This window comes from Nerophis ophidion, linkage group LG05 (genome assembly GCF_033978795.1).
Source record: "Nerophis ophidion isolate RoL-2023_Sa linkage group LG05, RoL_Noph_v1.0, whole genome shotgun sequence".
Lineage (NCBI taxonomy): Eukaryota > Metazoa > Chordata > Actinopteri > Syngnathiformes > Syngnathidae > Nerophis > Nerophis ophidion.
The window spans coordinates 54739699-54755029 of NC_084615.1; the positions used below are offsets into that span (position 1 = coordinate 54739699).

A 15331-nucleotide genomic window follows, 5' to 3' on the forward strand; every position below is an offset into this window, starting at 1 on the left:
AAAAACCTTTTGCGAGATATTGCAAAAAGTATTGCGAAATCAATGTTCAAAACTGACTCCAAAAATTATTCTAAAATATTGTTCAGAAGATTTTCAGAAGATTGTTAATTTGTAACAAAAAAAAGATTTGTACCAAAAAAAAGATTTGCAACCAAAATAAGATTTTCAATAAATGAAATATATATTTTTTCATCTCTATTCCTTCAGGGCAGGGGTGTCAAACATACGGCCTGCGGGCCGGATCAGGCCCACGAACAGTTTTATCAGGCCCGCGGGTTGAGTTTGCTAAGTATAAAATTTTTGAATGAAAGAAACAGCTGTTCTAAATGTGTCCAGTAGATGTCACAATATGAATTCTTTGTATCTATGTAGATCAGGGGTCGGCAACCCGCGGCTCCGGAGCCGCATGTGCCTCTTTGATCACTCTTATGTGGCTCAGCTGCATACTTGCATACTCACCCATTTTTCCGAGAGGTTTACGGATTTTAGTGCTTCTCCCAGAAAGCTCCCCAGAATAAAATTCTCAGATTTTCAAGAGGACAACAATATTGAGGGCGTGTCGTGATGGCAATGCGTTAAACGTCCTTCCGACCATGTTGTCACGTCTGCTTTTATACTATGCCAACTGACTGCCGGCCGGTCACATCTAGTGTGCGGCTGCTGACATAATAAGCAAGCGATTGCAACGCATACTTGTTCAACAGCCATACAGGTTACAATGAGGGTTGTGATATAAAAAACTTTGACACTCTTACTAATATGCGCCACACTGTGAACTCACACCAAACAAGAATGACAAACACATTTCGGGAGAACATCCGCACTGTAACACAACATAAACACAACAGAACAAATACCCAGAATCCCATGCATCCCTAACTCTTCCGGCCTACATTATACACCCCCACTACCACCAAAAATAAATAAATCACATGATGTTAGTGCACCAGTCGGGGAAAATGAGCAAACTACATAAATAACATCCTGTAATTTGATTTTGATATTATTTTTTCATCTTAATAGATTGAAATTAACACCAATGAGTTGACTGATAAACATTATCACACATGTACGTTATTCAGAAAGTATAAATAACGGCAAATAAAGATAGAATACTATTAACCCCAGCATGTAAATGTATAATTTTTTTTAACAACATTATGATTTGTTCTATTTTCAACCAAAGAAAACAATCTGAAGTTGTCTTTATTTTTAAATTATCGTGCCGTGATTTTACCACTCGGGAGTAGATATTTCTTCATGTGGCCCCCCAACTAAAATGAGTTTGACACCCTTGCTTTAGGGGCTCTGTAGACTTCTGCCCATTTTAAAGGTAAAATACCAAAAACTAGGGGTTGGCGATAATGACCAAAAAAATGGCTTCTAACATATCCTTCAGAGGAGACCCTGTCCATATAATTAAAGTTGGGTCGGAACCACAAAAAATTATTTAAAATTTAAAATGTAGACATTTTCAAACAAAAAAAAAGTTTTGGTTACAAATCATTTATATGGGTTATAAATCATGTTTTAATTAAAAATCGTGTTTTGTTCCAAATTATTTTTAGGTTGGAGTTTTTTATTTTTTAGTTACAAATCTTTTTATTGGTCAATACTGACCACTCCTATTCTCTGGTATTTTCCCTACAAATGTGTTGATGATGGACGCAGTTAGCGGTCACTCACATAGACATACAATATATAAACTAGACACTCAGAGATTGGCCAGAAAATACATGAAGCTGTCCGCCATCTTACAGTCGTCATTTGTTGAGACTTCAGCAACATTACCGTATCACCGTGTGCTGTTTTATTTATGTAAATGAATAGTTTTTAATCTTTTTGACATGAACTACATCATGTAATTACTCTAAAATGAGACTATATGCTGCAGTGTCCATCCATCCCATCCATTTTCTACCGCTTATTCCCTTTCGGGGTCGCGGGGGGCACTGGCGCCTATCTCAGCTACAATCGGGCGGAAGGCAGCGTACACCCTGGACAAGTCGCCACCTCATCGCAGGGCCAACACAGATAGACAGACAACATTCATACTCACATTCACACCATTTAAAAAAAAAAAATCTAATTCACCTTCATAATTTCTACTATGAGTCTGCTACTTTGATAACCATCAATATATGACTATTGCGATTCTTGACAGCCATGTAAATGTGTGAATTCATCATAAAACCGATAGCTGTCACAGTGATTTGTAGTTGGTGATGGCGGCCCCGCTGAAGCGAAGCGAAGAAGAGGACAGACACATGGGTCGAGGTCTGTAGATGGCTATGTTCACGCTCATATGGTTGCACCGTCATTCGAGACTGAAACTCAAGACACGCCCATAAAAAAAAAGATTTGCAAAATATTTGAAAATATTTTTAGGGGTTAAAAGTCCATTTTGTTTGGTTGTATAAAAAGACAATTTTCTCTCCATATATCCACACAAACATGGATATTTAAAGAAAACATATTTAATCCCTCCTGCATTTAAAACATCTCCTTCCACACCAGTGTAGTAAAAATATACATCTCTCTCTCTCTCTCTCTCTTATATATATATATATATATATATATATATATATATATATATATATATATATATATATATATATATATATATATATTTAGTGTATATATATATATACACTATATATATGTATATATTTACTGTATAGATATACTATATATATATATATTTATATATACTATGTGTATAGATGTATCTTCACATCACACATTCACTTGTTGTCATGTGCATTTTAGTAAATAATTTACAAAACCCTAAACCAGTGAAGTTGGCACGTTGTGTAAATGGTAAATAAAAACAGAATACAATGATTTGCAAATCCGTTTAAACGTATATTCAATTGAATAGACTACAAAAACAAGATATTTAACGTTCAGACTGGTAAGCTTTGTTATTTTTTGCAAATATTAGCTCATTTGGAAATTGATGCCTGCAACACGTTTCAAAAAAGCTGGCACAAGTGGCAAAAAGACTGCGAAAGTTGAGGGATGCTTATCAAACACTTATTTGGAACATCACACAGGTGAACAGGCTAATTGGGAACAGGTGGGTGCCATGATGGGGTATAAAAGCAGCTTCTATGAAATGCTCAGTCATTCATAAATAAGGACAGGGAGAAGGTCACCACTTTGTGAACAAATGCGTGAGCAAATTATCCAACAGTTTAAGAACAACATTTCTCAACAAGCCATTGAAAGGAATTTAGGGATTTCACCATCTACAGTTCGTAATATAATCAAAAGGTTTTGAGAATCTGGAGAAATCACTGCCTGTAAGTGGCAATGGGCGTGACCTTCGATCCCTCAGGCGGTACTGCATCAAAAAGCGACATCAGTGTGTAAAGGATATCACCAAATGGGCTCAGGAAACTCCAGAGAACCACTGTCAGTAACTACGGTTCATCGCTACATCTGTAAGTGCAGGTTAAAACTCTACTATCCAAAGCAAAAGCCATTTATCAACAACACCCGGAAACGCCGCCGCCTTCGCTGGGCCAAATCTCATCTAAGATGGACTGATGAAAAGTGGAAAAGTGTTGTGTGGTCCACATTTCAAATTATTTTTGGAATCTGTAGAACTCTGGACCAAATAGGAAAATGACCATCCGGATTGTTATAGGCGCAAAGCCAAAATATGTGATGGTATGGGGGTGTATTAATGGCCAAGGCATGGATAACTTACACATCTGTGAAGGAAACATTTTTGAGCAACAGATGTGGCCATCGAAGCAACGTCTTTTCATGGACGCCCATGCTTATTTCAAGAAGACAATGCCAAGCCACATTCTGCATGTGTTACAGCAGCTTGGCTTCGTAGTAAAAGAGTGCAGGTACTAGACTGGCCTGCCTGTAGTCAAGACCTGTCTCCCATTGAAAATGTGTAGCGCATTATGAAGCATGAAATACGACAACATAGACCCCGGACTCTTGAACAACTTAAGCTGTACATCAAGCAAAAATGGAAAATAATTCTACCTGACAAGCTTAAAAAAATTGGTCTCCTCAGTTCCCAAACGTTTACTGAGTGTTGTTAAAAGGAAAGGCCATGTAACACAGTGGTAAAAATGCCCCTGTGCCAACCTTTTTGCAATGTGTTGCTGCCATTAAATTCTAAGTTAATGATTACTGGGGAAAAAAAAGGTTCCCAGTTCGAGTGTTAAGTACCTTGTTTTTGAAGTATATTCAATTGAATATAAGTTAAAAAGATTTGCAAATCATTGAATTCTGTTTTTTATTCAGGATTTACACAATGTGCCAACGTCACTGAATTTGGGTTTCGTAAAACAAAATAGCTGACCTGTTTGCACATTAAAAAGATACTTATCATTAATGTATTGAATTATAGTAACCTCCACCAGAAGGTCATGTAATTGCTGTTATTCAGTTAGTTAGTTAGTTAGTTAGTTAGTTGGGGCTGCCAGATAATTTTTACTACATTACCCTATGTTTACGTGTGTGTGTGTGTGTGTGTGTGTGTATGTGTGTTAACCGCACCACAGAAACAAGGATAGTGCATGACTGACAAGAATGTTTATTCAACCCGGATTATTTCTGCTATGTTACCTTACGTTTCATCACAAACTTCAACTTCGATGTGAGTATCTCGCGGCCCCGCCTCCACCCACAGAGACAAAGACGGTGGACGACTGAAAAAAGGTTTCACTGTGTTTCTTTCATTCCACTATAGACAACTCAAAATACCAAAAGCAGATTTTCATCTACTTTACATAAAATTTCAGATAGGGCCTGTCTGAGTGCTCTTCAAATTTGACATTAGCTTGACTGACTGAAGTCTTGCATGCGTGTCTACCATCATAAGCCCAGAACTCCGTTACTTCTGTTCTTTTTGTAGGTTATTTTTACATGCATTATGACGCAAGCCAAAAAGCTCAGTTTTACTCCTCCCTACTCAAACCCTGAAACCAGATGTAATTTTTTAAAAGTTACATTTTTTGTTACAAAAACCTTTGCTTGAGAAATGTGACAGTATGTGGAGGAAATATTCCTTAAAAACAGGTTTGTTGATCCATGAATACATTGAGGCAGGACTGTTACACTCAAGGTGCTTGTTATGGTGACTTGTATTGATTTTGTGAGTTACCTGCGATGAGGTGGCGACTTGTCCAGGGTGTACCCCGCCTTCCGCTCGATTGTAGCTGAGATAGGCGCCAGCGCCCCCCGCGACCCCAAAAGGGAATAAGCGGTAGAAAATGGATGGATGGATGGACATAGTAAAGTAATACTGGAATTTAAAAAGTAGGTCGATTCAGTTCAAATAAAGACGTTTTCACTTTCTCCAACAGACTTCCTGTAGGTTATTGTTGAGTTATTGTTGGCACATGTTTGAGGCAATTGCACAGTAGTTTCTGTGTCACAGTCCTATTTTTAGTTAGAGTTAAGAGGACCAGCTACCACCGTGTCTATGTTTTCTACTTTTGGCCATTGGATGATTTGTGACAACATTAAAGTACCAGTAGAGTGGAAAAACAAGTTGACTCTATATCCTCAATTGTTTTTCACTGTGTCCATTAAATCATGGTATATCAAATTGTATTTACAATTCGTAAATTATGGGAAAATACCGTCCAAACATCACAAAATACCACAAATTTAGTCAGCCATTTTGAATATTCGCGCTCCGAACGTCTTTGATCATTTCCGTGGAATGACGTCACAGTAGTAACACTTCTGCACTGTGACCACAGTATCAGATCAGTCAGAGTGGAAATACGCAAAAATTGGATAGAGATGTGCTCTCTATCATTCACAATCCTTATGTAAAACAATAACAAATAAGTTGGGATTTTTTTATGCTTTAGAAAGCGTAGATAAATAGCTAACAATGAAGTCAACAGATCGAGGGTCCGCTGTTACGCCCATTATACCCTCTCTAAAAAACATCTGGAAACTACCAACAATATTGTATTTACATGTCGTGACCTGATAATTAACCAAACATAAGCTATAATTTTATTAAAAGCGCCAATGCAGACAGTCTATTTTAGCGGCACATTAATAGCAGTGAGCTAACGCTAGTTTATGCTGAAATTGTTGACACACTAAGCCAAAAGCTTCTTTTTCTTTGTCTCAAACTTGCTGAAAGTTAGTTGTAGATTATAATTCATGCATTTTTCACAAGGTAGTAGACAAATATGGCCATGGGCCAAGAGGCTGGTTGACTTTTAAATCCCCCAAGATGGTAAAAAAGACATAGATGCTGCAACTTTTTTAACCCTTTGTGATATTTGCAATGAATCTTCATCCAAACGGAATTATATAAGAGTCCAGTCGGTCGGTATCCCAGCGTTAGTGACAATTGTACAGTCAGTGTTTCTTTTATTATGTTTTTTTCATGGTTAGTTTGTATGTTGTTGAAAGCTGCATCCATCTAGCACTCGGCTTATAAAACTTATTGCTCATCTTTTTTGTGTTCGGGCTAAAAAATATAAGGTTCTGGAACATGGTTTTATCCAAAGTAATCGTTGGCTCTCGTGAAGTCTGCATGATTAACATTGTTGTTGATGGGGAAGAGATCTTTAGTTCCAAAGTCTACACCACGAATCACTTGATTGGCTTGCTTATTATCTCTCAAAATTGCACAGGAATTTCCTTGAAATTGATACAAGTTTGATCACATCAATTTATTCGCAAACTATGGAAGTATTTTAGTGACATACATCAAATACATATGATAATAGCTTCAATACAGAAGCAACTTGTTTTTCAACTACACTGGTACTTTAAAGAGTTATAATATATGCTGTATTTTCTGGAGACCTGGATGTTGATGGCAAGAAGTTTACAAATATTGTATGTATCTGAATTGTTTTGAGTGGGACAGAACTGTGTTTAAAGGCCTACTGAAACCCACTACTACCGACCACGCAGTCTGATAGTTTATATATCAATGATGAAATATTAACATTGCAACACATGCCAATACGGCCGGTTTAGTTTATTAAATTGCAATTTTTAATTTCCCGCAGAGTTTGTTGTTGAAAACGTCGCGGAATGATGACGCGTGCGCGTGACGTCACGGACTGTCGGGAAATAATAGCGCAGCACTATTTGCGGCTAAAAGTCGTCTCTTTTCATCGCACACACAGTATTGTGGACATCTGTGTTGCTGAATCTTTTGCAATTTGTTCAATTAATAATGAAGAAGTCAAAGTAGAAAGATGGAGTTGGGAAGCTTTAGCCTTTAACCACACAAACATACGGTGATTCCTCGTTTAAAATTCCCGGAGGTGAAGCTTTACTATGGATCAGAGCGGTCAAGCGAACATGGTTCCCGACCACTTGTCAACCGGCAGGTTTCGGTGAGAAAATTGTGGTACAAAGTATCAGCTAAACTTGCGCCGTCCATGCAGCTGCCGTCGACTTCCCTCAGAGACTGGCGTCAAGACACCCGTGGACACACCCCTCCGACTATCAGGTACTATTTAATCTCACTAAAACACTAGCAACACAATAGAAAGATAAGTGATTTCCCAGAATTATCCTAGTAAATGTGTCTAAAAACATCTGAATCCGTCCCAATGCAATCACCTTTTTTTTTTAACTTTATTTTTATTTTTTTATAGTCCTTCGCTCTTAATATCATCATCCACAAATCATTTGTCCTTGCTCAAATTAATGGGGAAATTGTCGTTTTCTCTTGCTGCTGGAGGCTCCCATTAAAAACAATGTGAGGACATAAGGGGCCCCCACCCTTGTGCCGTCATCGTCTGCTACTTCCGGTAAAGGCAAGGCTTTTTTATCAGCACCAAAAGTTGCAAATTTTATTGTGGATGTTCTCTACTAAATCCTTTCAGCCAAAATATGGCAATATCGCGAAATGATTAGGTATGACACATAGAATGGACCTGCTATACCGGTTTAAATAAGAAAATCTCATTTCAGTAGGCCTTTAAGTATGAAACTTACCTGTTTAATATATTTTCTTTTTCTTTTTGCAGTTTGATTTTTGTTCATATGTGTTTCTTTATATAAGAGTACTAAAAGAAAAACACAAAATTGATCTTGATCCCCAATCACAGTGAAACCTGTGAATTTTTAATTTAAATACATAGAACAGGACTGTCCTAAAAGTGGCTAAAGACAATTTGCAATTTTTTGTTATGTATAAATATATTTATAAACAAACAAAAACTGGAAGATCTTAATTCCTGGAGGAACTAGAATCTTCCAGTACAACCAGTTGCACAGTACAACAAAAAGTGTTTTGTTGTACTGTGCAGGTTTGAAATAAATATTTCAATCAATCAATCAATCAATTTGCAATCGTGCCAATTGACACAAATTTAACCAGACCCCGCAGATTACGCGCCGCCTCGCACATTTCTCTAATGTCTTCAACTTTGTGACGCTCAAACGCGCATGTCAACTGTCTAATCAAAACGTACGGTTGTTTCTTTTGTAAGCGAATCAGGGACAACAACGTGTAACAATATACCAACTAACAATTTTCGTTTTCTGGCGAAGCTCTGACCTTTTTCCTGTTGCTTTCTACAGAGCTAAGAAGCCTTCTGGGTAATGTGTGATACAAACATTTACATCCTAGTGTTGTATGTATGTATATGTTTATTTAACTGTTTTTTTATCCAGGGTAAGACAATTAAGAACATACTTTTATTTGCCATGCTGACCTTGCAAATAGTGTGATAATAATCTCCTATTTGCCAACACAAATTTGCACGATAGATCGCTCTCAACAGGTCACAAATGTTCTTAACTTGAGGGGGTGAATGTGTTGGAATAGGGATGAATGTTGAAAATGAACGGAAAATTTTCAAGTGTAAAACATACACAGAGAATGTCTGCAACTTGTAAATGACAAAGCAGACAACAAATAATAAGGAAGCCTTAGGTAGTATTTATTTATTACTATTATTAGTTATGAATAATTAACGAGCTCTGAGTATACACTTTCACTGCCATCTTGTGTTTTAAGTCTGTGCTGAATAAAAAGAGTAAAACATAAATACATTATCGGTTTTCAGATTTTTGTTGCAATCCAGTTTTTTTTTGTTTATTCTCAGAAAGAACACTATGGACATTGATAATTCCATAGAAGTACACATTGATACCAAAAAATTGCAATTTTTGCCGCAACTTTCTAAAAAAGCTTCCGCCAATTCAGGCATTTTAGGCCGCGACAATCACAAAAAATAGAATACCCGGAAGCACTGAAATCCCCCAAAACGGCAGCTGCCAGTCAAGATGGCTGCCCACCTGTGCCTCTTCCTGTCAGGCTGAAAATAGGAATACTTTTTGCCAGGATAAACATACATGCAATATGTAGTTTGGAGTATAATAAATGCCTCGAAAGGGCAATTTAGTTCCTGCATAAACAGTCGGAAGGAATGATGTCAATCGGAGGCTCGCGTCTGTCGGTTGTCTTTACGTGCTGTGATTAGGCTGGCGACCAGCTTTGGGATAGGCTCCAGCATACAAAACGGATGGATAGTATTAAGTATTTCATAATAGTCGCTGTGTCACCAACATTACAAAGGTGAGATGAAGGCTGTGTTTTTATTTACATTTATTTAATAGCTAAGCATATTAAAAGTCCCTCAGTGGAACCCGTCTGGACACCCCCGACATACATAAAGCAGAAAGATTCCCCCTCAGTAAGCAGAGTTTAGCTCCACCATTGTTGTTGTAGAAGCTGAAAAAGCAATATCCTTTAATGTTGTGATTAATCTTGCGGCTGCATCTTATTTTCCCCTAACCTAGGCGCTTCTCTACCTGCACACTTTTCTTTTGAAGCTTTTCCGCTTTCACTTGTTGGCCCCAGAGTGCTTAACTTTTCCTTTTTTTTTTTTTTTTTTTCCAAAACACGGAATTGCTTTCATTTGTGGTTTCTGGTGCAGCAGCAACACAGCGAGTGGCGGGGGGAGATGCTGCGGCAGGCAAAGCTGTGAACGCTGTCATGTGGGCTTCTTCTTTTTTTTTTTTCATCTTCTTCTTCTTTTTTTTTTTTTAACAAGCTTTGCCATTTCAGCTGCTTGGTGAATGAGAGGGAGAAGAAAGGGAGAGTGGGGAGAGAGGTTAGGGGAAATGAACGGCGAGAGAGCATGAGCCCATTCCTCTCTGAAAACGGAGTGATTTTCCTTCCTTGGGCACAATTGCTCCTCTGTGTCTTTTTAGTGGCAGTGAAGGAAGGAGAGAGAAAGTGCTTGCTCACACACACACACACACGCACACACACACACACACACGCAGATATACACACAGGGGATATGAGCGAGGGTTTGAACATGTGCAGCCTTGCACACCAATGAGGAGGCTTTCTTTCTCCAGCAGAACACTCCTTTCTCTTATCTCCACGGCCCGCTACTTCGCTGTACGAGTGTTTGAGCGAATGAACGAGTGACTGAGTGGGTGAGCGTGTGTTAATTTAGTCATTTAGTGCATCTCTGCAAACACACGCTACAAAACATATTCATGAAAATCTTCGGCTCTCAGATAAAGACTGCGATGGATAAAATAGCAATGTAGGGTCTAATGTACTCTGTCACATTTTTCTACTCCTCGCTCTCTCAGTCTCTCTCTCTCTCGCTCTCAGATAAACATGATGGAGAACCATAAATTGGTATGCTTGCCGAGTGGCTCAATTTGTGGCTAAGCGATTCAGAGATGACTTTGAAGCATAAGGGCTGTTGCTGTGACTTGATTTATAGAGGCCATTTCCACGCACTTTTCGGTAGATGTGTGTGTTGCCGTCTTTCCGACTGTGTGAAACACGGGTTTATCACCTGCAATTTCAATCATTTTTTGTTACTGGCCGTTCATTGTGTGCGTTGTGTTCCTTACAGGATGAAGAGTTGGGGCGAAACACCTTAGTCACGGTTCTTTACTTACCTCAATTTTAACGAAAATGAATGTTACTTTTCACAAGCGTTAAAAGTACCAGGGTTTTACGGTACACCGGTGTTACTATAGTACCGCAATATTAATGAATCATATTGAAGAAGTACCGGTCCCGCACCTCCCTGTCATGTCATGTCATTCCTGGTTTTACGAGCAAAGGAGCATGTTCGGCAGCACACAATAACAGAGTACTTACAAGCAGACACAGTGTGTAGACAGAAAAGGGAAAACAAATGCATTTTGGCTCAAAAACTGACGATAAAGGTGAAGCTATAACACTAAGGTACTTTAAAAGCCTACTAAAACCCGCTACTACCGACCAAGCAGTCTGATAGTTTATATATCAATGATGAAATATTAACATTGCAACACATGCCAATACGGCTTTTTTAGTTTACTAAATTCCATCCATCCATTTCCTACCGCTTATTCCCTTTCGGGGTAGCGGGGTCGCTGGCGCCTATCTCAGCTACAATCGGGCGGAAGGCAGGGTACACTCTGGACAAGTCGCGAACTCATCGCAGGGCCAACACAGATAGACAGACAACATTCACACTCACATTCACACACTAGGGCCAATTTAGTGTTGCCAATCAACCTATCCCCAGGTGCATGTCTTTGGAGGTGGGAGGAAGCCGGAGTACCCGGAGGGAACCCACGCATTCACGGGGAGAACATGCAAACTCCACACAGAAAGATCCCGAGCCTGGATTTGAACCCAGGACTGCAGGAACTTCGTATTGTGAGGCAGACGCACTAACCCCTCTGCCACCATGAATTTTAAATTGTAATTTAAAATTTCCTGCGGCTTTTCTTGTTGCGGAATGATGACGCGTGCGCGTGACGTCACGGACTGTCAGGAAATATTAGCGCAGCACCACTTACAACTAAAAGTCGTCTCTTTGTATCGCGCAATTACACAGTATTCTGGACATCTGCGTTACTGAATCTTTTGCAATTTGTTCAATTAATAATGAAGAAGTCAAAGTAGAAAGATGGAGTTGGGAAGCTTTAGCCTTTAGCCACACAAACACACGGTGATTCCTTGTTTAAAATTCCCGGAGGTGAAGCTTTACTATGGATCAGAGCGGTCAAGCGACCATGGTTCCCGACCACTTGTCAACCGGCAGGTTTTGGTGAGAAAATTATGTTAAAAAGTCGCCTCTTACAGGAGATCCTTGGACTTCCCTCAGACACTGGCATCAAGACACCCGTGGACACACCCCTCCGACTATCAGGTACTATTTAATCTCACTTAAACACTAACAACACAATAGAAAGATAAGGGATTTCCTAAAATTATCCTCGTCAATGTGTCTAAAAACATCTGAATCCGTCCCAATGCAATCGCCTTTTTTTAATTTTTTAAATTTTTTGTAGTCCTTCGCTATCAATATCATCATTCACAAATCTTTCATCCTCGCTCAAATTAATGGGGAAATAGTCGTTTTCTCGGTCCGAATAGCTCTTTTTGTTGGAGGCTCCCATTATGAACAATGTGAGGACGTGAGGAGCCATCACCCTTCTGACGTCATCGTCTGCGACGTCCGGTAAAGGCAAGGCTTTTTTATCAGCACCAAAAGTTGCGAATTTTTTGTGGATGTTCTCTAGTAAATCCTTTCAGCAAAAATATGCCAATATCGCGAAATGATGAAGTATGACACATAGAATGGACCTGCTATCCCCATTTAAATAAGAAAATCTCATTTCAGTAGGCCTTTAAGACATGGCTAGCTAGCTAGCAACGAACGTCCATCCGCCGTCCGCAGTGTTGTAGCTACTTCTAAATCATTAGTCCTAGTCTCCATGGCGACAATAAAGTAAGTTTCTTGCAAGTATCATCCCTGCAGGACGAGGAATAGCTAAACATGCTTCACTACACATTGCAGCTCACTGGCGTCACAATGTAAACAAACGGATTGGTGGCTCTACACCTGACATCCACTGTAATGATACCAAGTATTATGTCGATATTTTTTTGCATCACATCTTATTTCGTTTTCAAAAAATTCATATCATGTTTACATACTCAGGAAATACGTCCCCCGACACATGAGGACTATGAATATGACAATTTATGATCCTGTAACGACTTGGTATCGGATTGATACCCAAATATGTGGTATCATCCAAACCTAATGTAAAACATTCAAACAACAGAAGAATAAGTAATTATTACATGTTAATAGAAGTGTAGACAGGACATGTTAAAAGAGAAAGTAAGCAGATATTAACAGTTATACAGATATTATTATTAACAGATATTAATGTTCTACCACTTGTCCTTAATAATTTTGACAAAATAATAGAATGATAAATGATACAATATGTTACTGCACATGTCAGCAGCTAAATTAAGGAGCCTTTGTTTGCTTACTGACTTCTAAAAGACAAGTTGTCTTGTATGTTCACTACAACATAATGGTATCGGGACAACACTAGAAAGTACAGTAGGCAGCATGGTAGTTTTGGGGTACATTTTTAGCTGTTACTGTGATGAGGTGGCGACTTGTCCAGGGTGTACTCCGTGGCGACCCCCCCCCCACCCACCCCCACCCCCCACAACCATGAAAGGGTAGAAAAAGGATGGATGGACGGATTTTCAGCTGTTAGTTGTCCCAAAATACGTGATGATTTGAGCTCACCTTTTTCATAAACATATCAGTATCATCCGATTTTCTAAAAAAAATATGTTATCGCCATTTCCGATTAATGCTGATTACAAATGCCGATCCCCTCTGGCTTATTATGTATTCATGTGTAGTCCCCCGGCTGAAAAGCTTACAGGGTGGATCAATCCATAAATTGGTGGTGTCGACACTGAGGTTAGCGTCAGTATATGATTGATACTATTATGATAAGATCAATATTAAAATTTTCTCGAAATAATTTTTTTTTTTTGTTAATTTTTGTTACCAAAATGATTCCTGAGCGCGGCCACCGCTGATGCTCACTGCTCCCTTCACCTCTCAGAGGGTGGAACAAGGGGATGGGTCAAATACAGAGGGTAATTTCAACACACCTAGAGAGTGTGTGTGTGTGTGTGTGTGTGTGTGACTACTTTGTAGTAGTTTGACTTTAACTTTAATGTTTCCAGATTCAGAAAATACATCCCTGGACACAGGGAGACTTTGAGCTGCTTCTTCATTGTGTAACAATAGGAATTATTGTGGGTGATGTTCCGCACGAACTTCTATGAGTGACAGACTGGCGGTCAGAACTGACAACAAGCTAAACGAAATGTATGTCTGCGTACCAAAGTTAATGTTCAATCGTCCAATTTGTAGAGTCAGGATTAAACACAACAAGCTGGAACAGGTCAGACACAGCATCTGCAGCCTCTCAATATTTTCATGAATAAATGTTTGACGTTTGGGACTGAATGCATCGGTGGGATGTGGTCAAGCTAATTTGTTGAGTTGGTTAAATGGGTAAACATATTCTTAATAGTTTTTTTTCCCCCACTAATTTGGTCGTCCACTTCTTTTTTTTTTTGCACTAACTTCTTAATTACGTTGGCTAGAGGTCAGGATAGCGGTGATCTCTGGCTGTGGGCTGTGGACAATTACTACTTCAACCAAAGGCGGGGACACTCGTGACCTAAATAATAAAAAGCAGAGGCCGTTGACATCTCAAAATACTGTAAACCGAGTATCAACTTCCCAAATGTCATTATTAGGGCTGTCAATTGATCAAAATATTTAATTGCAATCTGTCTGTAGTTAACTTGTGATTAATAGCAAAAGTTGCAAATAGATTTATTTTCAGCTTTAATAAGTGTACCCCCAATAGATATGTTTTTAAATTTGGACACAGGTTATGTCTTTTAACACCAGGTCATGTCTTGTTTTGGGTTTATTGGGGTTTTTTCCGTCTTTATTTTCTGGTTAGTGCTCTTATTTTGATTCCATTCCTGTGTGTCATCCTGCAGTGACTTTATCACTGCTCCTGAGTGTTGTTCTCATCACCTGCGGGTAATCAGAGTTCTTTATATGCCAGCCTCCCGTCTTATGGCCTGTCCCCACAGAACCGTTTTAGGTGGAAACCGTGAAGATATGTACCGTTACAGCCTGTTATGCCCACGAAAACTGTTTTTAGTGGTCTGAAAGTGTTTTGAAAACAGCCTCCAGAGCGGGAAGGTCTGAAAACTCCGGCATTGTTGTTTCCATTGGGCGAAAGAAGCTGCCAGAGTACCCAAGAATGATGACATCACAGCCTCCTTTTCACCCTGTTGCCGGCTTGACAGGGAGAAGGCATGCAGAACAACTGTCAACAACAATTCTGTGATTGTGATGTAAAGTCGTTACTAATATTAGCTCTATGATTTCAAACATCATAATCATCTATTAACTAGACATGCAATGCAGACACACACACATAATACATAATACACACGTCATATTATTCTAAATACAATGATGTC

General features: G+C 39.0%; 1 protein-coding gene across 1 annotated transcript in view; it reads right to left on the minus strand.

The window, feature by feature from the left end:
* Positions 1–2203: 2203 nt before the first annotated feature.
* Positions 2204–15331, minus strand: part of LOC133553700 (uncharacterized) — a 37418-nt gene continuing 24290 nt past the window's right edge. Inside the window, exon 3 of the mRNA XM_061902173.1 lies at positions 2204–2279. Coding sequence (XP_061758157.1) covers positions 2204–2279 — 76 coding nt within the window. The remainder of the gene's footprint in view (positions 2280–15331) is intronic.